General features: G+C 40.5%; 1 protein-coding gene across 1 annotated transcript in view; it reads left to right on the plus strand.

Moving 5' to 3' along the window:
• adamts10 (ADAM metallopeptidase with thrombospondin type 1 motif, 10) overlaps positions 1-27,261 on the plus strand; it is a 41,921-nt gene that overhangs the window by 6,391 nt on the left and 8,269 nt on the right. Inside the window, exons 3-18 of the mRNA XM_061684046.1 lie at positions 7,079-7,221; positions 7,292-7,501; positions 9,618-9,786; positions 10,098-10,300; positions 11,605-11,688; positions 13,523-13,668; positions 14,844-14,887; positions 15,066-15,171; positions 15,801-15,947; positions 16,206-16,347; positions 17,573-17,680; positions 17,921-18,066; positions 19,100-19,163; positions 19,244-19,346; positions 21,656-21,789; positions 26,078-26,201. Coding sequence (XP_061540030.1) covers positions 7,079-7,221; positions 7,292-7,501; positions 9,618-9,786; positions 10,098-10,300; positions 11,605-11,688; positions 13,523-13,668; positions 14,844-14,887; positions 15,066-15,171; positions 15,801-15,947; positions 16,206-16,347; positions 17,573-17,680; positions 17,921-18,066; positions 19,100-19,163; positions 19,244-19,346; positions 21,656-21,789; positions 26,078-26,201 — 2,073 coding nt within the window. The remainder of the gene's footprint in view (positions 1-7,078; positions 7,222-7,291; positions 7,502-9,617; positions 9,787-10,097; positions 10,301-11,604; positions 11,689-13,522; positions 13,669-14,843; positions 14,888-15,065; positions 15,172-15,800; positions 15,948-16,205; positions 16,348-17,572; positions 17,681-17,920; positions 18,067-19,099; positions 19,164-19,243; positions 19,347-21,655; positions 21,790-26,077; positions 26,202-27,261) is intronic.

Raw genomic sequence — 27,261 nt, forward strand, 5'->3', positions numbered from 1 at the left:
TGAACCCTGCCAGGGAGTTCAAGTCCACCAGGCTCACGTATCTGTGTCCATTCATATTAGAACAAAACTTAATTACAAAATTAATGCCAAAATATTGATCAGACAAAAATAGTCCCTAAACCTTGATTTAGCCAAAAACGGCTACGGTATTTCTGATGCAATAATCTGCCAACCATAGATTTGTTCAAATAGGTGTATTACAAGGACATGTGACATAATTTATTCTGAATAATTTTTAGATTCTACAATAGGTTGTACGTAATACTGTATTGTGCACTTGATCGAATTTAAGTTTACAGGGGTAAAAAGATTGAATAAGTTATTCATCCATCCATTTTCTCTGGCGCTTATCCTCATTAGGGTCGCGGGTCTGCTGCAGCCGATCCCACTTTACTTTGGGGAAGAGGCGGGGAACATGCTGAACTGGTCGCCCGCCAATCACAGGGCACTTAATAAGATGTATACAAACAAAATATTTTATTATGCATGTTTAAATATTTTTTAGATTAATTGAAATTTGAAATTGATTTCCATCCCTTTATTCAAAAACAGGACATTATTTGAAATGGACAGTGCAGAAAATGCAAAAACTTTTATTGAATATGTTATTATATCATTTACTGTTGGACTGGTTAGTACATGTGCCTCACAGTTCTGAGGACCTGGTTTCAAATCCGGCCTCGCCTGTGTGGAGTTCGTTCTCCCTGTGTTTGCATGGGTTTTCTCCATGTACTCAGCTTCTTCCAACATTGCAAAAACATGCATGGTAGGTTAATTGAAGACTAAATTGCCTGTAGGTGTGAATGTGAGTGCAAATGGTTGTTTGTTTGTATGTGCCCTGCGATTGGCTGGCGACCAGTTCAGGGTGTCCTCCACCTCTCGCCCAGAGTTAGCTGGGATAGGCTCCAGTATGCCCGCGACCCTAGTGAGGATAAGCGGTACGGAAAATTAATGAATTAATTAATCATTTACTGTTTTGGTCTGTAACGTCAGAAAATAGGCAAAACTTTTGAGAATTTTTTCCAAAGTAAAAGCAGATGTTTGCAAATGTCTTATTTTGATTAAATACAAAGGTAATCAGTCTGCTTTCATGGAGGGCTATAGAAAATTATTGTTGAGAGTCTGAAATTTCGAGGATTTGAAAATTTTAAGTTAAAGAAGGTCTCTAAACGATTACTCCATTATCAAAATAGTTGTCTATTAATTTGATCGATTAGTTGATTAATCGATAAATTGTTGCACCACGAGTTTGAAATTATTTCCCAAAAATGCTTGACACTCTGATGGGAGGCTGACCACCCCTAAAGTACAGCTCCCATGGGCTTCATCAAATGGTTAGTGGCTCATGCACACAAAGACCTACAAGCTGGTCCGTGCCCCTCCCCATACACACTGAGTCAAGAATTACCAGAATCCCCTTGAGGCAAAGAAATAATTTTCCAGACTGTCCATGTCTCGTCATCCTGAACAAGGATGCAATTGTGAATTTCCTAAACCTGACCTCTAACCCTGTCATAGCTAATTGTCTTAAATGTTTTCCATGCCGCTTTTTTTTTAGAAACCCCACTCTTCAAGCTGAAACAGTTTTCTTTTGTCGGAAGTTTTTGCTTGATATCACCTATTTAGCATTTCTCAATATAATAATTAATTCTGGGACAAATACTGTATGTAATCATGTGCAAACCTATAACTCACTGTACTTAGGAAAATGGATCACACAACTGCCTTGGCCAGTAACATAATGTAAATATAGACTTAGTTATGTTGGACAATTGTTAGTTGTTAACTTGCTGAAGTTACAAATAAGTCTTCACATTTTACACAGTGGACGACTGGTTAGAGCGTCTGCCTCACAGTTGTGAGGACCGGGGTTCAATCCCTGGCCCCGCCTGTCAGGAGTTTGCATGTTCTCCCCGTTTCCTGCGTGGGTTTTCTCTGGGCACTCCCACATCCCAAAAACATGCGTGGTAGGTTAATTGACAACTAAATTGCCCATAGATGTGAATGTGAGTGTGAATGGTTGTTTGTTTGTATGTGCCCTGCGATTGGCTGGCAACCAGTTCAGGGTGTACCCCGCCTCCTGCCCGATGATAGCTGGGATAGGCTCCAGCAGGCCGGCGACCCTAGTGAGGAGAAGCGGTTCAGAAAATGGATGGATGGATGGATTTTACACAGTACTTTATCATACTATACAGTATGCCTATTCATATTTCAAATACCCTAGTTGTGTTATGTATTTATGTTACATCAAGTCTTGGCAGATAATCATAATACACATAATCAGTCAAGTTCAGGTGCACCAAATTACATATTGTATAATAGGAATTACATATTGTATAATAGGAAAAAATGTTTTGTTAGTGTCTGTGTGTTTATGTAGGGACATGAGAAGACTAATATGGCTATTCAGACATGCTGCAGCAAGTTGGGGCTCGTTGGGTACCTTTATTTGTTTTGCGCTTGAGTTGCTTTGGAACAACAGAAACAATATAATTTGCACTCTATAATGTATGATGGAAATAGTATCAAGTTAAAAGTTACAACAATTCACACTTCTTTTTAGGAGTTACAATATGGACTGAACAAATGAACAAATACTTGAAAGAACAAGAATACAAAAGGCTAAAATGATTCCAAGTATTTTATTCATCTATGTATTAGATTTACATCTTTCAGCACTTAACATTGTAAACCTAAACATTCCTCAAACTGAAGAAAACCAATACTACAAAAAAAAGCCTCTTAAACGCAGGGCTTGTGCTTTGCTGTTACCAGACCTTTTTTTTTTTTTTTTTTTTTAAATCTGTGGTATCTTTGAACAAAGAACGTTTTACATAGCAAACTGTGTTTTAAAAATACACATAATTGGGGTCTACTTTTCAGTGGCTCACATAAGATTTTAATGCAATATGGCTGCAATTTAAACCCTTGCTATACTGTAATCACATTCCCCTCCTGCACTAAAAAGGAAATGCGCTGTGCCGAGTTGGCATTGTTGGAACAAGATACAGTAGTGACCATTCTCAAACTCCTGCAACAAAAATAGAAAAGTCTAGAACAGTTTCAGACTAAGATGCACAAATAAAATTATCACTTGAAAATCCATCCATCCATTTTCTGAGCCGCTTATCCTCACAAGGAATCATGTGCAACTAATCCTTCTATGAACAGAAAAGAACCATCCGGACTGTTATGGATGCAAAGTTCAAAAGCCAGGATCTGTGATGGCATGGGTAACTTACACATCTGTGAAGGCACCATTAATGCTGAAAGGTACATACAGGTTTTGGAGAAACATATGCTGCCATCCAAGCAACGTCTTTTTCACGGACACCCCTGCTTATTTCAGCAAGACAATGCCAAACCACATTCTGCACTTGTTACAACAGCGTGGCTTCGTAGTAAAAGAGTGCGGGTACAAGACTGGCCTGCCTGCAGTCCAGACCTGTCTCCCATTGAAAATGTGTGGCGCATTATGAAGCGTAAAATACGACAACGGAGACCCGGACTGTTGAACAGCTGAAGCTGTACATCAAGCAAGAATGGGAAAGAATTCCACCTACAAAGCTTCAACAATTAGTGTCCTCAGTTCACAAACGTTTATTGAATGTTAAAAGAAAAGGTGATGTAACACAGTGGTAAACATGACCCTGTCCCAGCTTTTTTGGGACATGTTGCAGCCATAACATTCTAAGTTAATGATTATTTGCTAATAACAATAAAGTTAATCAGTTTGAACATTAAATATCTTGTCTTTTTAGTGTATTCAATTAAATATAGGTTGAACATGATTTGCAAATCATTGTATTGTGTTTTTATTTATGTTTAACACAATGTCCCAACTTCATTGGAATTGGGGTTGTATATTAATGGAACCTAATGTTACATAGAAAGCATCCTCCACATGTATTAGAGTTTATAGTATATCACAGTAGATTATTACTCACATGACTATTGTTTCAAAAAGAGACTTTTGGTCTGAAAGGCCGTTGGCCTCATGCCCCGCGTGGAGGGAGGACCATTTTCCATCCAGAGTATTTCCTTCCCCTGCTGATAAGAGAAACTAGGGTGATGCCCTGCTTATAGATGGTGTGGAGCATTTATGAGAGGGCCTAAATTTAGCACTTTAACACATTTTCACATTTTCATGAGTCTTGACATATTAAAATATTAGATCTGATATATAAAGCATTCTAGTTTATCGACTTTGGCAGACAGAAAAAGATACATTACTATATGACCTCATGTTTTGAACTTCACGTCTTAATCATTCAAGCAGAGGTGGGGTAAGACCCAAAGGTTCCCCCTGATTATATGCCTATTGTGGATATAGAAAGTTAGAAGAAGAAGAAGAATCACCTTTTATTGTCATGAACATGCATGCATGGACACAAAATGCCTTCTCTGCATTTTACCCATCACAGTGAACACATACACATGTTAGTGGAACACACCGGAGCAGGGGGCAGCTGAAGCGCCCGGGAAGCATTTCGGGGTATCGGTGTCTTGCTCAAGGACACCACAGCCGTGAGTGTGGGGGATGTCGGCGGATGGTCCGGTCGGGGTCTTGAACCTGTGTCCCCCACGGTAGCAGGCGATGATCTTAACCATTGGAAAATGAATTTTAAAACATTCTTCGCTGTAAGAAAAATTAGACTACTACATGTAATTTCAAAAAACAACAACAACAACATGCACTAGAACCTCTACAGTTAAAAAAAGATACTTTTTTTTCTGTGTTGGGGATATTGAAAAGTAAAAAAAAAAAAGTTTTTCTTTGTTAGAAAAGATGAGCGCAAAAAACAACACTGCTTCACCAGAAAACATAGAAGTGTTTAAAACAGATGTTACTGTCACAGTTTTTTATTTATTTTTTTATTTATTAGATATGTAATGAAGTCAAGGGGTGTGTCTCGGCATGCCTGTGGAATCATGTGCAACTAATCATTATATGAACATGTGAGCTGTCATCACAGTCTAACCATTCATGTAACTGTCTCCTGCTAATTGGTTGAATGTGCTTAAGACAGTGGTGTTGTTTTGTTAAAAACAACAACACCGCACTGTACATCTGTTGCATATTTATTGCTACGTGACTTGAACCAACTGGAAAAGCAACACAGACACTCTTATTACTTAATTAATTAAAACAAATTTTTTTTTTTTACTTACAGCAGTATTTTATAATGCTCTTTTTGAATTGATGTGAATTAAATCAGATTGTGTTAGCTGTCATGTGGCTTGGTTTCATTGTTGTCTTGTTTGTGACTGACTAATATGTTTTGTAGTTTGTTATGTTTATTCTTGTGAGATCTCATTAACTGTCATCTATGGAACGTAATAATACTGACTACAAATAAACACCTTCCGATTTATTGCCATAAGTGCAAAGGTAATAGCACCTGTCTGATTGTTTGTGAGAAGAGGTAATAGCTTTTTCTTTTTTTTTTAATGAGAAATGCTTCAAATGTGTGTATCTGCTGCCGCTCTCCAGAGGCCAAACACTGGATGAAAGAAGGCTACATTCGCTGTGAGCTTTTTATTTCAGTAACTAATGTTGATTAGGAGCTCTGTGTTTTGGATTTTACAGTGGATCTCTGCATACTTGCGGTCCGGCATCCACGGATTTACCTATTGGCAGATTATTTTTCTGTTTTTTTAAAATGTTTTTTTCAAAATTATTATTTTTTTTTTATCGCAGCTTAGTCAAGATTTTTATGTTTAAATAAATGATATATAAAAACCTTTTTTACCTTTCCTTTTTAAAAAAAAAAATGCTATTACAATGTGCGTCAATTATCTGCAGATTTTTGCTATTTACGGTTTGGCCCGGTCCCTATCCCCCAAAAATAGTGGGGGGCCACTGTAAATATCCTCCAGCAGTTGCTGGACAAGAAGTATGTAGTTTCAAGATAACCATGGAAACATCCCTCTGCATCTTGCAGAAGAGCCAGCGAGATTGAAGCAATTGTCTATAAAGTTTGCATTGTTTCTTTGGCCACTTGAATCGCTCTCTAAATCATATTAAAACTATCCATCCTTCCATTATCTATGCCGCTAATCTTGTTCAGTTCAGGCTCACAGGGAGCTGGAGCCTATCCCTTCAGGTGAAAAGCAGACTACACCCTGGAGTGGCCCCCAGTCAATGAAAGAGCAGATTTAGCGCTAGAAAACCATGCACTCTCATATTCACACCAACACTGAGTGTGAACTGAACCCACGCTGCCTGTACCAAAGTCAGGCGAATGTACCACTACACCAGGAGTGTCAAACTCATTTATGTGGCGCGCCACATCGTAGTTATGGCTTCCCTCAGAGGGCCATTATGACGGAACCAATATACTTGTAAATGAATTATCGCGGCGGCACGGTGGCCGACTGGTTAGAGTGTCAGCCTCACAGTTCTGAGGACCCGGGTTCAATCCCCGGCCCCGACTGTGTGGAGTTTGCATGTTCTCCCCGTGCCTGCGTGGGTTTTCTCCGGGCACTCCGGTTTCCTCCCACATCCCAAAAACATGCATAAATTGGAGACTCTAAGTTGCCCGTAGGTGTGACTGTGAGTGCGAATGGTTGTCTGTTTGTATGTGCCCTGCGATTGGCTGGCAACCAGTTCAGGGTGTACCCCGCCTGCTGCCCGATGACAGCTGGGATAGGCTCCAGCATGCCCGCGACCCTAGTGAGGATAAGCGGCTCAGAAAATGGATGGATGGATGGATGAATTATCGCCTCATATATGTATACACAACAAATTGATGGACAACTAGTTTTGAAATCAGAAGCCTTTAAAAAATATGTTTTTCAACTCCAGTATTATTGAATTTCTTTTAAAAGGGGTATTGGTAACACAAAATACTTACAATATCTCAACATTATTAAGTGAAGATAATTTGAACATGAAGTCGATGGACAGGATTTGCTTTCGTGGGCTGATGTGGTGGGCCGGATCTGGCCCCCGGGCCACAAGTTTGACACTGGTGCACTACACCATCAGTGCCTCAGTGTTAAAGGTAACGTGTGATGAATCTCAACTCTGACTGAACTTATTTTAGTTTTATACCTTCATTGTCTCCTTCCATAGCTGCCTTCCTGTCCAGTCTTGGCCAGTATGAGATTGCAATTCCAGTGCGTGTAGGACCAGATGGAGAGACGCTACACACAAAAGCCTCTCAGTACCACAGAAGAAGACGCAGTACAGAAGAAAAGACATCAACTGACACCTCTGTATATTTTTTTTATGTATTATTGTAGCTAAAGCTCACATTCAATCCTAATTTTCCTCTCTATCTTTCAGCTCTACTACCAGCTATCTACGTCACACAACAACTTCCTGCTCAACCTGACGCTGCAGGGAAGCCTTTTATCCCGCCAGTTTAGGGTGGAGTACTGGAAAAGAGGCAGATTAGCCTGGAGTCACCCTTACTCTCCCCACTGCCATTATGTTGGACACCTCCAGGACCAGCCTCACTCCAGCAAAGTGGCCCTCAGCAACTGTAACGGCCTGGTAAGAGTGGAGCTTTTTTCCATCACTAATGTACCGAGTGAGGTTGAAGTTTAAAAAGCCAAATCACCCAATGTTATCATATAAACATCCATCCATCCATCCATTTTCTGCACCGCTTATCTTCACTAGGGTCGCGGCTAACTGCGGGCAGGAAGCGGCGTACACCCTGTACTGGTTGCCAGCCAATCGCAGTGCACATATAAAAAAACAACCATTCACACTCACATTCATACCAATGGACAATTTAGAGTTTTCAATCAACCTACCATGCATGTTTTTGGGATGTGGGAGGAAACCGGAGTACCCGGGGAAAACCTACGCAGGCACGGGGAGAACATGCTAACTCCACACAGGCAAGGCCGGATTTCAACCCGGGTCCTCAGGACTGTGCTAACCAGTCTGTCACCGTGCCGCCCTCCTATAGACAAAAACTGAGTAAAATCATTTGACTTTTCTGCATATAAAATAATGGAATTTGAATTTATTAGAGTCAACCTGTTGCATTCATCCTTCCATTTTCCGTGCCGCGTATCCTATTGTGGGTCATGGGCGAGCCTACCCCAGCTGACTTTCGGATGAGAGATGGGGGTATACCCTACACTGGTCGCCAGCCAATTGCAGGGCACAAACAGACAAACAATCATTCACACTCACTTTCACACCTAAAGAAAATGTTGTGTTCAATGAAACTAAAGTGCATGTTTTGGCAATGTCGGAAGAAGCTGAGTACATGGAGAAAACCCACGGGGACAACATGCAAACTGCTCACACGAAGGCCGCCGCCCAGATTGCTGGATGGGTTAATGGATTATTCGCAGTATTTGTTTGTCTTGACCCCCTGTGATTGGCTGGCAACTCATCCAGGGTCTACCCCACTTCTCACCCAAAGTCAGCTGCGATACTCTTTAGCTCACCCGCGACCCTAATGAGGACATGGACTACAGAAAATGGTAGAGAGGTAGCTGTTGCATTCACAGTGTTGCATAGAAGGGACCAGGATAACAGAGAGCGTGCTGGAAAAGTTCAATCCCTTCATACAGTACTTGGTCCCAACAATATACCACAAAGAGGACACATCCAAAGGCTCTGAAAATTGCCGAAAATACCCAGTTGCTCATCACTGCTGAACAGGCATCTGTTAGGGTTGTTCAAAGACAGTTTGGGAACTGTAGGCGATCATTAAGTCAAGCTGCAGTAGTCAACTAGGCAGCTCACAAAAGACTTAATTATGAACTGAAGACCTGTTTTCATCCCTCTGGAAGTAGGTTTGTTTATCATTTTGTAAACTATTATTTCGATTTGAGCGGTCTCATACTATTATGAAGTCACCTCCGCACACCACAACGGAGGGCTGCCATACACGTGCTGAGAGCGCAGAGATGTGTGGACATTTTGAAATAAGATGCTGATTATTTTGTTTGTCCAAGCACATTTTCCTGAAGTCATATCAGTGTAGCTCTGTGTCCTCTCACCACACACAGCAGGGCCCGCAATAACACTTGCATGCGCAGCTGAGGATTAGATATGTTCACAAAGCGTTAATAAACCGCACACTTAATTACTGTTGGGCAGGCCAGCATGAACACATTCATCCAGCGAGCGGGTGGTATGTTCATGGGAGCATCACTAACTTTATTATGGGATTAGATGCTCTTTGATAGCTGCCGCAGTGGTTGGATTGGAGATGCTGACTCTGAGTTGAGGTGAGCACATCTAAACAGAATCAAAAGTGTTGTCACCCTGTGTACGACGGGTTCATCTCATCATTTCATGCATGCTTTCACATGGGTTGGTCTGAATGTGTTACATGTGTCCCATTTATACTGTATGTGCTTTCCAACAAAGACCCTGATTAAAGTGTATCTGTGATGGATATTGTGGCTGCAGAGTTATAGACATGCTATAGGGTGAGTATCTTGATGGCTTTTTCTCTTGTAAATTGGACTGGACACTATTCTGAAGGCAGAATAGTGTGCAGTTGACTTGCATTAAACCATCAAAATCAAGTTTATCAAAGACTTGAGAGTCCCCAAATGATTCACATGCACGGGTTTGCTATGTAGATTTATAGTTAGTTTTGATGTAATTGTGTGATTCTGTACTTTTGTCTCTGCAGCAGGGGGTGATTGTTGCTGGCGGAGAAGAGTATCTGATTGAACCCCTTATTTCACCAGCAAACCAAACCAGATCGGAGAGAGGGGAGCGGGCTGAGGGGCGCCCCCATGTGGTTTATAAGCGCTCATCGCTCCGCCATCAGTACAAGGGCCAATCTTGTGGAGTCATTGGTATGAATGGGAAATATTTTGGTAGTTTTTAGAAGTAACAGTGAGGTCCAGAGTCAAACCACATAGCCAGCTGCATTGTGGATTGTGGTTGTGTCTGCGTTCTCACTTGTGACCAAGCTTGTGTTACAGGGCGTTGCTGAGTAAATATATGATTCATTTTATGACAAATAAAAGTTAAAAAAAACCCATCCAACTTATCCTTTGTCTGACCACTATTCTTGGAAAGTGTTTTCCAGAAATCATTCTTATGGCTTCATTGAGCGCAAATAGAGTATGTGGTAACATTATTAAAATATTATCCTGTTCCTCAGATGAGAAGTCTATAAAGAGCTCATCGTGGTGGCAGAGGACGCTAAAGACGCCTCCTCATCATGTGGGTCGAGGCCAGTTGCCCCTGAAGCGCTCGGTGAGCTGGGAGCGCTACGTGGAGACGCTGGTGGTAGCTGACAAGATGATGGTTGGCTACCATGGTCGTAAGGACATTGAGCAGTACATCCTGGCCCTCATGAATATTGTAAGTTTCACTACACACAAGATACACTTTAACACTGGCGTCGCGTATGAAGTTTAACCTACTACTTTTCAGAATTTCATACGGGATCAACCCTGACAATAGTAGAGACATTTTGGCCAATTCTATGCTTCCAACACCACAAGAACCGTTTAGGGAAGGCCCTTTCGGTTCCAGCATGATTAAAGGCATGATTTGATGAGTTTAATGTGAGAGAACTTGAGAGCCCTGACCTCAGCTGCATCAAACACATTTGAGATGAACTAGAAAAGAGATTGTGTGTCCTCTTTCAAGGCTTCTGACATAAAAAATGTTCTTCTGGATGAATGGACAAAAATTCCCTCAGACGCACTCCGACATTTTGTAGAAAGTCTTCCCAGAAGACTAGAAGCCGTTATAGCTACAGCCGGCAAGCAAACTCCATATTTAGGCAAGTCAAGCCAAGCCAAGTTTATTTCAGTATATAGCCCATTTCATACACAATTGTATTCCAATGTGCTCCAATGTGCTCTACATAAATTTAAAAATAAGAACAAAAATGAGAAAAAAATAATAGCATACTCAAAATTCCATAACACAAAATTAAGAGGATAAAGAATACATGTTAAAAAATAAAAACAAAACTTAGTGAGAAGAGGTAATTAGTTTTGTCCATACTGTGGATTTTGGCAATAAATAAAAGGTAATGTTAAAACATGTCTCTTCATAAGATGGTTTATGAAGAAAGCAAATGTAAGCTAAAACTGGGTTTGACAAGGTGAGTTTATAGACTGTTTATCATAACACCATTTGTACTGCTGGGAATCAGTCTTCTTCTACTTACTGATAGTACTGTCAAATTTACCGTAGAGTCAAGTAGTCATTCTTCTCTTTAGAAATCTAAACGTTTCTTCACTGGTTACCATATAAAATTGATCCCTTCTTTGTTTTTCACTGGGATTTATAGTCACAATGCGGCGCAAACGCAGGTCACAGTTTTATTTCAAACCTGTTCACACTCCTCTGTGTTTATAACTGTAGTCGAGATATCAACATGGACCAAAAATGATTTAGTATATAAATATCAGTATTTATGAAGTTAGTTAAGGTAGTCAAAATGCTGATGAAATTCCCCCAAGGAGAACAACGACATTGTAACTGTGCTTTCATCCACTTATGTATTAAAATGTGTTCAAAATCCAGAAGATCCAGTGGGATACATTGTGGTGGTCAATAACCGTTCGTCTATAGTTTGTTCCATTTCTGTTGAAATTGACTCATTTTTCAGCTTTTTAAGACTGGTCTTTTCTTGTTTCCCTGGAGGTCAGGTTGCCAAACTGTTCCAGGATTCTAGCCTGGGGAATGCGGTAAACATCGTGGTGACGCGACTCATCCTGCTTATGGAGGACCAGGTACATAACTTCTCCTGTTGTGTCCAACTTGTGAAACGTGCATGACCTGACCAGCCCTTTTCTAGTGATGAATAAATGTATTAGCTTAACATTAAGGGTGTGTGGTGGGACAGTGCAGCAGGACGCATCCTAATGTCGACCTGCTTGTGGTTTTTTGGATGACGATGTATTAAACTGTCATTACTGCGTGGCTTTGAGGTTTCCTCTCGCTGTCCCAAAAGGGAAAGAGTAATGATTCATAGTTTACCTACAGCCTAAGAATTAGCTCCATAACTCACCACTTGGCTTGAGGAAATAAATGTTAGGATCATCAGTGCATCAGAACCTTGGATTGAGGTTGGGAGGATATTGAAAGCAGTCTTGGTAAAAGTTTGTATAATTGGTTTCCAAGTCTGAGAAAAGGCAAATCAGGAGTGTAATGCGCCCAGAAAAGAGGGACTGCGGGATGAGACAATTCCATTTGTGTCACCACATCCATTCCTGGGTTACAACTTGTAGCCAGCTGTGGCCAGCAGGGTACTCCTTTCCTTCTGGTCTATGTAATCGCATTAAACCAGAAAGGACCCTCTCACTTATACTGCATCCATGTGTGTGATTGGATGCAGGGAGTGATTTAAAGCAATACAATGGAAAGTTGAGGTCTAGCAGTGGCCTCTCTTGCCAGATGTGATGACACGGGGATGCTTAACTGTAGTACAAGTCTTATATTGTCTCAACACGGCGAGACAGCAACTGATACAGTTGCATATTTGCCAGCATGATGTCCAAGTCTTCCAGCATCATTCCAAAACCTAGCGAGTTGACAACTTTGCCACCACAGACAGACATCAATCATGTGGAATTGAGCAATTTCTTACTTTTACTTAGGCCAAAAAGGCGTCTCACAGGCTTTTAGGTCTTCAAAATCCTCATCAAAACTAGAATCAGTTTACTTTCCCACCATGTCCCGCAAGTGGTAAAGTTCAGAACAGGTCTTTTTGAAATGTCATCGCCATAATTGTGAAGTGTGCCACAATAACTGATCGGTACAGCACCTCTGTTTGGCACCCTTCATATGAGTAGCAACTTTAGCGATACTGTATCCAAAGACTGGAGCTGGACACACTACAATCCTTTGATTGGTCAATAGAGACTCAGCAATTCTGTGATGAATGGGAATCTCTTTCAACTTAACCCTACTCAGCGGTTGCCACACTCAATCATCCTGTTCCATCTCTCCCTTACCCTGCATCTTCTTCTTTAAATTCAGCTATCTGCAATTCTTCCCTCACCATATTGATAAATCTCTTTTGACTTTCTCTTTGGCTCCTACCTAGCAGCTCCATTTCCAGCATCCTTCTACTGATACAGTATATCTAGTATCCCTCCTCTGTACATGTCCAAAGCCTTTCAATCAGACCTCTTTAGCTTTGTCTCCAAACCTTTCAGGCTGTGCTCTGGTGAGCTCATTGACATTCCTGTTTGTGATCCTGTCCTTCCTAGTCACTCCCAAAGACAATCCCAGGATTTTCACCACTTCCACATCTCGCTCTGTCTCCTGTCTTCTGGTTATCGCTACCAAATGGGGCTAGACTGCCAGGCAGGCTTGGGCAAGGATACTGAGTTAAAATGAATGTTTGAAACCTGTGTTCAGTCTGTCATCAGAAGAAAATGAGACATAATGATGTTTTTGTTATTGTTTCAGTATGACCTTCATTATGAATTTATGTTGAAATGTAGCTGGTTCAATCTGCTGTCTGTTAAACAGGTTGCACAAATTATGATCAACAGCATGATTCAAAGTTGAGTAAAATTCTTGTGCATATTTCCTCTCTTTCCCCTCTGTTTCCACCAGCCTACATTAGAGATTAACCACCACGCAGGGAAGTCTTTAGACAGCTTCTGCAAATGGCAGAAATCCATCCAGCACCGGAGCAGTTATGGAAACGCTATCCCTGACAATGGCATCGCGCACCATGACACTGCTGTACTCATCACCAGGTCAGGAATGCAAATTTATGAAATGTTAAGCCTTTGTTTATGTGTTTCCAAAAAAGCGTTTCTTTAAAGAGGAACTTTCTGAGAGACGCAGGCTCTGTCTTGTCCTTTTTCTAGTGACAACAGCTGGGTCTGCTCTGCTTGCCTCAGCATATCTGGCAATAACTTAATATGCGGATGGAAGGAATAAAAAAACAGATGTACTCCTTTCATTTATCAGGCCTGTGAAAAGTTTTTATTTTTCCGAAATATAGGCATAGTGAAACATCTTTATAAATACCATCAAAAGATTGTATGAGTAAGCATAAAAGTGTACATGTATACCAGAGACGTTACAGATTCTAAATTTGTGTTAGGCTGGAAAGGACAGTCTTTACATTTTAAACATTGCTTTAATGCAATTAAATGATTATTAATTACTGTGTGTGATTGGCTGGCAACCAGTTCAGGGTGTACCTGGGCTAGGCTCCAGCGCACCCGCAACCCTAGTGAGGATAAGCGGTACAGAAAATGGATGGATGGATTATATACTGTGTGGAACCGTCCAGAGCTGTTGCTCGAGTTATGTCGTTGATGCTTTTTACAGGTGTAAAGCAGGACCCTCTTTATTTTTGCTCTTATTTGTGCAACTTTTTACCTAGCAAAATAGGGTACTTTTAAACAGACAAAAAATATTAAATGAATGCAAAAAATAAATACTAACAGTAAAAGTAAAGTAAGGTTGCTCTGATGTAAATTTCTAGTTTATTTCTTTCACAGTTTCGCTCAATGTTACTGCTGGAGCAAAACAGAGGAGACAATGGCATGTTAAACTGATAAAAACCTGATGCTGTTGCCTCTGGAATGTGCTGCACAAAACAACACAACTGCTGGCACAAATATTTTCCTATTATTTTGACTAGAATACACAACATCTCTTGTTGCAGGATATAAAAAATAAAATCAGGTTTTTGCAATGGGTGTTATTTATCAAGCTGAGGCTCAAAGATACGTGTCATTGTTCATGGATTCTTGCTATTGTTCATTTAAAAACAATAACATTCTATCAGTCTCTAGCCTTGTTGTTTACTCCATGTCCATAATGTGATACATTTTGTAATGTACAACTGTGTACTCTTGTGCACTGTAAGTACGCTGTAAGCAATTAACAGCCTGTTTTGTTTCTTTACTGTCCACAGGTATGACATTTGCATCCAAAAAAACAAGCCCTGTGAAACTTTAGGTAACAACAAGATATGTTTTAAAACATTCACTCTTGTCATACTTCTGCCTGAAATTGAAACATATTTCCGTGTCTCAATGCTCTCAGTTGTATAACTTGGACAATTGTTGGACTGATCTGTTGTTTTGTTACTTATCTCCAAGGAGTGTGTATTTGAATGTGTGTCTTTGTTGTGCAGGTCTTGCTCCCGTTGGAGGAATGTGTGAGCCAGAGAGGAGCTGCAGCATCAATGAGGACATTGGCCTTGGAACAGCTTTCACTATTGCCCATGAAATTGGACATACGTAAGTAAAATGCATACATGCATACTGTCCGAGAGAAAAAAGACAAAATGGGACTGAAATACAAATACAACTGGTTTAGTGGAATGGACTGACCTCTTTTAGAGATGTATTCATTTAATAACGTGATAATTGTCTGTGATTGATGAGCGACCAGCCCCGGGTGTACCTTGCCTCTCGGCTGAAGTCAGCTGGGATAGGATTTCAATTACCCAAGCATTATTATATTTGTTATGGTAGATTTTTCAATTATGCTAATGTATTAGGCTGTGCAAGTATGCTTAATGAAGTGTCCCGGCACTCACACACACACACACACACACACACACACACACACACACACACACACACACAGTAATCAGAACATCTCACAGCAGTAGACACAAAAGTATTACAGTATTTTGAACCACAGCTTTTGCACAAACTCCTCCTCACTCACATTTTGACAATTTGGTACGCAACATTTATTTTTTTTTGGTTAAGGATCCAAATAAGAGCAAGCTGAAACTGCAAAGAATTACTTTGCAAACCTCAAATGTAAATGTCAAAAGTGGCAATGTATAAAAGCCACTACTGTACAGATAAAATAGGGAACTATCATTATGTATCATTGCTGTTTTCAAAAACCTAAGGTTTGGAATGAACCATGACGGTATTGGTAATGCGTGTGGGCCCCGTACCCAGGAGACGGCCAAGCTAATGGCCGACCACATCACCATGAAGACGAACCCCTTCATCTGGTCGGCCTGCAGCAGGGATTACATCACCAGCTTTCTGGAGTGAGTCAGCCTCTCGGATTTCAGCAACACCACAAAAATGTGGATAAAATCACTAGTGTTCTATTGAACATTATATGGTCAGAAAACAGCATACACTGGTGTAATTTTAAAACGATAATCCAACTAATCCAACTAGAGGATGCTTAAATCCTTCAACAATTAGTCGTCATTGATGTGACTTTTTCTACGAATTATGCAAGAAGTATACTGGAGTTTACTTTATAAATAAAATCTTTGGCTGTTTTTGGCGTATTGCAGCTCGGGTATGGGATCCTGTCTGAACAATGTGCCCCCGAAGCAGGAGTTTGTGTACCCCACCACAGCCCCAGGTCAGGCCTACGACGCAGATGAACAGTGCCGCTTCCAGTATGGAGTCAGATCTCGACAATGTAAATATGCAGTGAGTATTCTGATCAGCGCTTTTTTAAAATTTTGGTTACAGCCTTACATTTAAGTTATGTACAGTAAGTGGCTGATCAATGCTGGTTATTGCAACATTTCAGGTTTCTCGTAAATTTGCCCTAGATTTTGGAATTTGATTGCAATTGGTCTAAAGCAGGACCATATACAGAAATAACAAAGAATCCAAGGGCCACTTTGAAATTCTTGGCATTTAATTTCTTAAACACGGTAAAACCAGTCTACCAAACAATTTTATGTTTATAAATTGTAGTTACTTTCTGTTAAAGGTTATAAAGCAAATTTTGGCCTGACCCACAGCCGTGTAACCCACTAAAATACATCCGCCCCTGCATTGTGTTGATTCAGAACCAAAACATCTTCGCAAATTGTAGCAAGCTGCCAATCATTAATTGGACCTTGACAAGGGGCAGAAAGTGGAGGAAACAATTTTTGCTTTTATTTTTATTCACTGTAATGAAGAGAAATGTTTCTATTTTAGTTGTAAATAGTTTTTCGCATCTTGCATATCGTTAGCCTAATAGCGTAATAGCCTGAGTCGTTTTTATCATACTGTCACAATATCAAAAAACATACTAATATGCTTGCTCGATTTTTTTTTTCTTAATGTATGTGTAGATTCTCAGTCGTTCAGGTCATGCTAATACGCAAAGGTTGAAATGAAGTTGAAAATGTTGAATTTGTTGTGCTTTTTATTATTTTCTCAAAATGCAAAAAATAAATAAATAAATAAATAAATCACCGCAATTATAACTGTTAGGCTGACGATATCTACAAAAGCTCAATATTAAACAATTTTTTTTACGAGTAGTTATCGTTGTACTAGTCCTGAATTGGGGATGTGGGTGTCGCAACCCCCCACTTTTCTGACAGCCACATTTTTCACGCTGCCCCCTCCGACTCTTTAAAAAAAATAGAAATAGAAAGTAAATGTTATTTTGAGTACAAGCCGCAGGCCGCTAAAAAATGGAAGGCGGGCCGCATATTGCCCCCGGGCTGTAGTTTGGACCCCACTGGTCTATAGCATTCTTGGCATGAGACTTTGCATAACACTGTAACACTAGAATGTTTATGTCCAGTAAGTTTGAAACTCTCTCTCTCTCTCTCTCTCTCTCTCTCTCTCTCTCTCTCTCTCGCTCTCTCTCTCTCTCTCTCTCTCTCTCTCTCTCTCTCTCTCTCTCTATCACACACACACACACACATAGGAGGTCTGCAGTGAGCTATGGTGCATGAGCAAGAGCAACCGATGCATCACCAGTAGCATTCCTGCTGCAGAAGGAACCATCTGCCAGACCAACACCATTGAGAAAGGGGTAAAGAATATATAATAAACAATGAGAAGTATATACATACAGTGAAAAATTAAAGGGGTCTGAATACTTTCTGTACCCACTGTACAGTATATTATTGATTTTGCGGAGAAATAAAAAAAATAAATTCGCAAAGTACCGTAGTCAATTGGGGCCCTTATTTTTCCCCATTTTCCTCATTCCAATACGTGCCCTGCATGTGAATATGAGCTTTCTGCACAATGTGCATGTTATGTGTTACAGTGGTGTTACAAGAGAATCTGCGTGGCATATGGGACACGTCCAGAAGGTGTAGATGGGGGCTGGGGACTGTGGTCCCCTTGGGAAGAGTGCAGCAGGACCTGTGGGGGTGGTGTCACCTCCTCTATGCGATACTGCGATAGCCCGAGGTACACATCGGCTTTGTCATCAACTTGCCATTGGGTGTCTTGAAGTAAACCTGGGAGATCCCCCTTAATTGATTCTTTCAGCTTGTGACAGGTCACGTTACTACATCTAGGTAACCCTTTCAGCTATCTGAATAGGTCTGGCAGGTGTGCGCGGGTGTTTACTAGAAGTAGAACGTACTAAAAGACTTCTGAAATATTCTACTCAAGTAATAGTGTAATTACTGACATTTTAGCCAGGTACAAGTCAAAGTGTTTGTCTAAAACTGGAATTGAGTAAGAGTATAAGTTACCGAGTTACGTTCTATTGAGAGGTCCTGAGCAGTAATAAATGCTATAATAGAATAAAAAATGCTGACAACCTCAGATTGTACAGTATATAATCCAATTACTTTACCAATCCAATTACACAACAGCCATCTTGGTGAGTCCGCAACACAGATGTACATTTTCTATGACTTTGTATTACTTATCATAGTAATTATTTTCATTATTTTTATTTTTGTAAACATTACCAATACATAAAATATCTAAAAAGAATGCAACAAACTTCTCAATCAACCTGTAGCACAGGTAAAGTAATTTTACAAAAGAAAGACAAAGCACAAGCTTCTTAACATTGACAGCGATTGACTAGATTAGCTTGAATGCTAACATAGCATTTGCTCCTTAGCAAATGTTTTTGTGGAACTATTAAGGTCAACTTAATCTTTACATTGTCACAGATTTTCATGGAGATATACCGACAACGCATCTAACTTATAAAGATGACTAAATTCAGCAGTTTTTATTTCCCCGCCATCTTACAACCACTCTCTAAATTGTATGACTGCCGTACTTTTAAAAGTGTAATTAAAGATGTAATTGTCTGTGGCCAGAGATGTGGTCCTAATGGTCTTTGATGACTGTGAGATTGAAAATATTCTTATGAAAACAGACAGCATAGAGATGAGAAGCCACCCTTGTGTTGAAGTTTAAAGTGTTAAATTGCACTCAGATGTGTCTGACTGGCCAGATTGTCTGTGTTTGATTGAAGGCCAACCATTGGTGGAAAGTACTGTCTTGGGGAGAGAAAACGCTACAGGTCCTGCAATATCGATGTGAGTCCCATCGTCATTATCACTCTTTTGGTCAACATGTAGGAACCATGGAACATGAACTTTGTTTCTGCGTGTAACAGGACTGCCCTGTAGGCTCACGGGACTTTCGGGAGATGCAGTGTTCCAACTTTGATAGTGTTCCTTTCCGAGGAAAATTCTACATGTGGAAGCCGTACAGAGGAGGTGAGCGAGTGTGTGTTTTATGAGTGCACTGAATAAATAAACAGTAGTGAATCACCTATTTAGTCAAATGTGTTACAAAACTCAATACATGAAGTCCATCCATCCATCCATTTTCAACAGCGCTCATCCTGGTTAGGGTCGCAGGGCATTGGAGCCTATCCCATCTACTTTTAAAAAACAAATACATTACACATTACACATCACACATACATACAGTAGAGTATCCGCAGATGCAGCAGCATGTGGCGAACCCTTGTATCCCGCAATGCCTTGCTCTTTTACACTGAATGTGACATCTAAATCGGTTCGACTACAAAACTGCCTTTAATCTTGGCCTCCACTAGCATAATGACTCAACGGAGATAAGCGGCAAGCCAATTGCAACTTCAGACAGCTGATTCTACAATGCAAATCTGTTGCAGCTGTTCAAATAGGACCAGTGTGTTCAGGTCAGATCACACTGCACTGTCATTGTCAGGCCTGGCTCACTTCTCAGGATCACATTTCTCTCACTCGTGTTCTTCCTTGCTCCTCTTCCTGAACCCCTCTCTTTGTCGCACTGTGTTTAGTTCACAATTATGCAATCACTAGCTCTCAGCACAGAAACAGCCGTCACCTCTCAGCCCAGACAGCCAAGGACATCTCATTAAATAAGCCCGTCGCAGACTGGGCTCTTTTTAAGAACAATTATCCTTCACACTTAACCCCCATATACCATGGGACAGCCTGCAAGTTTTAATGCACACACAGCTGCGAGCAGTGATTACCCTGCCAAAGCTAGGCACTATGGGAATTGCAGTTTTCCATGGTCTGACCATTTTATCATTTTTGTGACCTGCCAGTACATACTGTACCTCCTTCAGCACTGCCAACACAAACAAACCCAGCATAGACGGATGTCAACAGCCACTCAGAGGAGCTGTTGCTGAACGGCATCAATGCTGCTACACAATTTGACTGGAAAGCACTTTTACTGTTCATTTCATGGAAATACTGTATAATTAAATTGAGAGGGTGAAGAGTGAGGTTATTAACATGAATGAGGTTTTCTTAATAGATGACTATGTATTGGCCTCTGTCTGTACTCACTAGTCCAAATAGTGAACACAACCAGGATTTGATTACCCTAATGTCAGATAAATGGAATTATGCATGTCAATAATGGGTTGTTGGGATTTGGTAAAAACTGACTGAAACTTCCAAAGTCAAATGTCCTCTCAAGTTAAACAATTTGGAGGTCAACCAACCTTTGTAAATATATATTCCCGAAGGTCGACATAATCAGGCGTTGAGTCATGCAAGACGTCAGCAAATCCTGTGGGACTTCAGCTGTTTTACTTTATTTATTTATTTTATTTTTTTGTGATGCTACAGCAAATAAGTCAAAAAGTGTGATTATGGTCATAGAACAGGAAATGGGACCAAGTAGAACTTATAAACATGTGTTCTGTCTTAGCTACTTCTACCCATCCATAAATTGTCTATAGCGCTTAACCTAAAAAGAGTTACGAGTGATACGGAGCCTATCCCAGTTAACTTTGGCCAAGATGCAGTCGCCAGTGCATGCATGACATTTTTTATGCATGACACATGAACACATTCACATTCACACCTATGGAGACTTTAGACTGTAAGCTGTCCATTGTTGTTGGAAATTTTAGTCATCAATGAACTAATATGTATGTTTTGTTGAACGTGGGAGGAAGTACCAAAGAAAACCCACACAAGTGTGGGAAGAACATGCCAACCACATACAAGAAGGCCAAAGCTGCGATTCGAACCCAGAAACTCAGAACTGTGAGGCAGGCATGCTAGGTCTTCTATGCTTCCCTACCTTATAGTAGTTATTTCAATATTGGCCGTACAGTTAATAAAGGCTTGGAACAGAATAATTTGATTTTCATTATGTTGGGGGAAAATGGTTCTAAATTTGGTCCACCAGCGTCAAGGAATTATGGTTGACCGATGAGGATCCACTGTAATTTCCTCAGTGTGTTTACTGTCTATCTTCCTATTATTGCTTGCTGTCGTTCCAGGAATATTGCGCCATCAGCCTCTAGTTTGTCATTTAAAAGGCAACATGAATGCGGTTTGCCTGCACAATAATTTCATTTTCCTACTGGGCACCACAATTTCTGCCTAGCAACAAGTGGCATATCAGACCTGTGACATGACGAGGAAATAGAATTTGAGCAGTTCTTTTACTTTGCTATTTCTCATAGATAGTTTTGAATGAATCGCAAATGTTCGTGTCTGTAGCTGTTTGAGGTACTTGTGAATGAACTGAAATGTATGTGTTGTGTGTGTAGGTGGGGTGAAGACATGCTCTCTGAACTGCCTAGCAGAGGGATACAACTTCTACACGGAGCGTGCGCCAGCAGTGGTTGACGGCACACCATGCAGAGACGACTCTCTGGATGTGTGTGTAAATGGCGAGTGTAAGGTGAGCTACAGTAGTAAGATTGTCAGCTACTAGATATGAGCGGACAGCATGCAGTTAGAGCAGGTGTCCAAACTACGGCACGTGGGCCATTTGCGGCACGCCGTCCATTTTTTAGTGGCCCGCCGCATATACAAAAAGTAACATTTGACACGATCCACAGCGCTATTGGGTGTGGGTGTTGAACATTTTGGGTTGTTGTGACACCTACATCCTCCAAGGGTGCGACGCACCTGACAACTACTACTACTACTAATAATACACTGGTTTTATGAAGAGCTTTTCTAAATCTGCAAAGAAACTCTTTACAACTAAAATAGTAACAAAATGTCTCTTTATAATGCTTCAGGAATAAAGGTAATCCTTTTTAGAAGCAAAAATGTTTTCCTCCACTTTCTGCTCTGTGTCAAGGTCTACATTTGTGAAGATATCACATTAATGATTCATTATGATCCTCAAGTAAACACTGCTTTAAAGATTGTTAACTTACTGCAGATTGCAAAATGTTTTGGTTCTGAGTAATATGGTGATCTGCTCAGTGGATCCAAAACGTTTTGCTTATCACCTTTAACAGAGATTTTGATGTGAGATTGTGATTGTGATGTAGCAGTTTCTCAAAATATCTCTAATACATAATCGCTTGATGGATTGCGTTTAGTGTTTTTAATAATGTCAATGTGACCCTTGCATCTTTCATTTTTCCTGTTTGGACACCCCTGATTTAGAGGATCCACTCTTACTTTTGGAAAACTGCCACCGCTGAAGAGCCGCATCAACAGCAGTTCCATTTAAAAATCTAACCTTGGCAGGAAACTTAGGTTTTCTTTATTAGGGGTCTCATTATGTCTCCATTTATAATGAAATTAAAGAAAAACATTTAGCTAATGTTTATTTAACTGAGGACCAGACATCACTGGAACAATTTTTTTTGCCAATCATTAAGGACTGTTAATGATGTAAAATGTCTGATGACTTTCATATATGGCTCTATTTTTAGCTCTGTTCTTTCTGTCTTTTGGATGTACAGTGCTATGCAAATGTATAACTTTATCTCGTTAATGAGTTTTTTTCATTGCGATCATTTTGATGACCGAGTAAACAGTAGACAAGATACAGTTGTTAACAATAAAATTCCATATACAGTGGACCCCCGCATATTTGCGGTTTGGAACTCATGGGTTCCCCTATTTGAGGATTTTTTAGTGATTTTTTAAAAATTGTTAAAATTATTCGTGGAAAATGCTTGTTGGCGGTATTTCCCCATCTATTCAAGAAATAATATATATATATATATATATATATATATATATATATATATATAGTGGTTGCCTACCACATTTGCTTAGTATTGTATCTCTTCACAACCAATTCCTGACCACACCTCTAGTTTTTAGGTATTTTAGGTATACAGGGATCCTTAGTTTACGATGGCCGATACATGGTGTTTCAAGGTTATGAACAGCGTGCAATGAACTACTTTGCGCAGTGGTGTTAGAATGCCGCCGCACGGCACAAGAAAGCGCTCTCAGTTACCGCCATACTGTTTTTTATTAGATTTTTCTATATGGCTGAAAGTATTTTTCATGCAAATATATACTGTTTTTTGTGACTTTACTACTGTTTCAGTGTAGGTTAGTGATAAAATACCATGTGCTTTGACTTAATGTACAAATTGGGGTAGGAAAAGAACTCTAAATCGTGAATCGTGGACTCTGTATGTGTATGTATCTATTGCATGGCATTTGACTCACACAGTCAGGGGTGAATGCACACTCTCATTGTGCAAAATTGTACCTTTGCAGTTACAATCATAACTTGAGACAAAGGTACTGTTTTTGAACCCATAACTTTGACTTAGCCCTGGAGAACCTGCAAGAGTTACCTAGGAGTCCAGTAATTTATCCTATGGGGTACATTAGAACAGTGAATAGATCAGAAACTGTTTCCGACTGTATACCCTTTTATGACCGTGTGGAACAGTGGGCAGTTGTCCAGTGCCTGATACGTTGTACAATGACACCTGCCTATACTGGTCAGAGGAGTTAAACAGAGCACATTCTTTCTTATCCACTCATTCTTAGAATGTCTTAGGTTGACTAAGGAAAGCTGCAGTCCCTGCACTCATCCAACAAGAGGATTTTGTTTATGTGCATCCTTCTTGTTCTCTCCAACCTCCTCCTCCCCTCTCCTCTGTTTTCCCCTGTACTCTGTGACCTTGCAGTTCAGCTGTGAGTCAGTCCGGACAGCACACTGGTTTTCATTCACTGTGTGCTCTTATTATCGCTCTCGTTCTCCTTCTCTATAGTTCTCTCTTTTCTCTCCTCATGTGTATCATCATTCTGTCCTGTATGGGACTAGAAAGGAGGCTTTTCTCTCTATTATATATTGTATTAAGGCTTCTGGGTTTTCTGGGGACAACATAGAGAAATATTGGTCTCTTTTGTAATGACATGCTGACTGTAGTTCCAAAGTTGGAATCTGACGAGGCATAAATAGAAGAAGGGGCGGGTGTAGGGAGGGAAATAACCCAGGAACAGATGGTCCCGTTAAACACAACATGCCGGTGCAGACAAAAGGCATGTCATTCCAGTTTCCAGGCCCAACTGAAAAAGACATAAAGCTGATTTGCTGCTTACTTAATTCAGCGTAAAATACACAGTAAAGAATATTGAATATCAAAAACTGTTTAAAAAAAGGTGATTGACTTTATCGAGCGCCTTTACATGTTTGTGTAACAAAATATTTATCATGTAAGAGTTCAACAATTCTTCATTTACAAAGATAACGAGAACACTCGAGAGCAAATATCCACAATTTTTTAAGGAAAGCAAGTTTGACATCCCAGTCACTCAACCTAATTCATCCATCCATTTTCTGAAACGCTTATCCTCACTTGGGTCATTGGTGTTCTGGCGCGTATCCCAGCCGACATCGGGCGGGGTACACCCTGAACTGGTTGCCAGCCAATCGCAGGGCACATATAAACAAACAACCATTCCCACTCAAACTCTACCGAAGGACAATTTAGAGTCTTCAATGAACCGACCGTGCATGTTTTGGTAATATGGGAGGAAACCGGAGTGCCCGGAGAAAACCCACGCCCGGCACGGGGAGAACATGCAAACTCCACACACGGAGGCCGAATTTTAACCCAGGTCCTCAGTACTGTGAGGCAGATGTGCTAACCAGTTGGTAACCGTGCCGCCTCAACCTAATCATCCGTCCATCCATTTTCTGTACCGCTTATCCTCACTAGGGTTGCGGGCATGCTGGAGCCTATCCTAATCATTCATTGAAAAAAAAACAACATTTAAATTAGAGAAGATTTGACAGTGCAATTAAGTTAAATAAATCAAAATAATGAACATGAGAACTGTCACCATAATTTGTTCGGAACGTGCTTGAAAGAAGATCACAGTAAATAAATTACAAAGGAATGTAACTCAGAATGGAGGTCCTAATCATTATCCGTTTTGATTGACACTGTCAGAGAGGTCTTTATTTAACTATGTGTTCGTAATTGGGGTTGCAATTTGCAGTGGAGTAATTGCATCATATTGATAGATTTTTGTAATATTTGGGTGACCTGATGCCACTGTCAGGTGGCAATGTCACCTGTGTGCAAACCATCATTTTGTAAGATTTCTATGGACCTTCAATATGTTTTAAATGAATACACTGGGTTAGCATACACGAGAGAAATTTTGATTTCGAGTAAATGATAAAGGCAAATTATGTTAATGTTGTGAATGATATCTGGCAAGCATTGTCTGCATGTTTGCCAGTTGGGACGCACTGCAGATTTTTGAGTATTCGCTTCCCTCATTGTAAAGCGACCAGATAACACATACTGAATGTAATTTGATGATAATTCAGAGGCTTTAATTACAAATCTGATGTTGAATCATGGTCAAATCCATTTGAAATTAATGATAAACATATAATAGTTGATAAGCAAATGTCACTTTGGCTAATAAAGACAAGAGTGAAAGTATAAAGACAATAGTGAAGGTGAAAGACTTCTATTCTCATTTTGGGGAAGACCACCTATTTTGCTCATCATGAAGCATATTGGTGTTGACACCCTTTACTTTAGCATAATGTCTGCCCAGGATCAGAAAGCACATCTGGACATGTCATCTGATTTTTTTGTGTTTCGGGATAAAGGGCCTGGAAGACATTAGAGGTAATCCCTTGGTCTGGCCTCTGACACCTTTCCATTCACTGACTGTGCCCCTTCACCCATGACCTCGAGCGACTCCACGGCTCATTTTCTCTTCTCTTCTCGCAGCACGTCGGCTGCGATCGCATTCTTAACTCAGAAGTTCGTGAGGACCGCTGTCGGATCTGCGGGGGTGACGGCAGCAGCTGCGAGTCTGTGGAGGGAGTCTTCAATGACTCTTTGGCAGAAGGAGGTGAAAGACTTCTATTCTCATCTCATCTATTTTTTTTACCACTTATCCTGTTTCGGTGACCTCGAGGCTATCCCAGCAGACTTTAGGTGAGAAGCAGAGTACAACCTGGACTTGTTTCCAGTTAATCACAGGGGACAGACGGACTAACAACCATTCACACTCACACCTGCAGAAAACCCACACAAGCACAGGAAGAACATGTGAGCTCCTCAATGATAGACCTGAGCCAAGATCGGAAACCAGAAACATTTGACTGTGAGGCAGACAAGCTAACCACATGTTTCACCGTTACGGTTGGGCATCGAGAATTGAGAGCCGATTGGAAACGGGACTAACATTCGGGTTCTCCCATAACCGTTCAAATTAAAAAAATTCGGTCCCCAGTTTCGATGCCTAGTCCTCCAGCTGCGAAGAAGCGACGTAAACCAACGAAGAAGAATGCGCACGATGACGTGCTTGTGCCCAACGGTGGCGGCGAACAAAAGTGTGTCTCAAACTGTCTTTTAATTTGCATTGCATTTTTATATCTAACTTAGTTCTTTTCCCCCCACTTTAAACCTACCTCAGTAAGCCATTCCACAGATATCTGACGATATCTCGAAGTAACATCTGCAGCAATTTTTATTCAGCTAAATGACCAGCAAAATCCCCGAATCATGTAAATAGCATATTTGGTTTCTCTAAACTCCATCTCTAGTCTTCAGTCAGGGTTTCTTTGTGTGAGAGACAACAATGGCCACAACACTGAATGAGCCAAATTATTATAAAATTGAAAAAAGGACTCCTTGTCTCCAGAGATTTCTCCATATTTGTGGAGCATTTTATTGTGTAATGTGCAATAAGCCTTGAAAGACTGTCTTGAAGTCTCTTTACATCCGTCAAGTCCACCGCTGTGGTAGGTGGTGGCGAGTTGCTCAAGATTTATAGCTTCTTCGCTCCAAGTCCACCACATAGACCAACTGATTCCATCTACTTCTGCTCTCATTGTGTCTGTCAGCCAAAACCCTCAGACCCAGTCCTTCTAATCTTCCACGCCTTCATCTAGACACTTAGAACATTG

The sequence above is a fragment of the Phycodurus eques genome, chromosome 8, assembly GCF_024500275.1.
Source record: "Phycodurus eques isolate BA_2022a chromosome 8, UOR_Pequ_1.1, whole genome shotgun sequence".
Classification (NCBI taxonomy): Eukaryota; Metazoa; Chordata; class Actinopteri; order Syngnathiformes; family Syngnathidae; genus Phycodurus; species Phycodurus eques.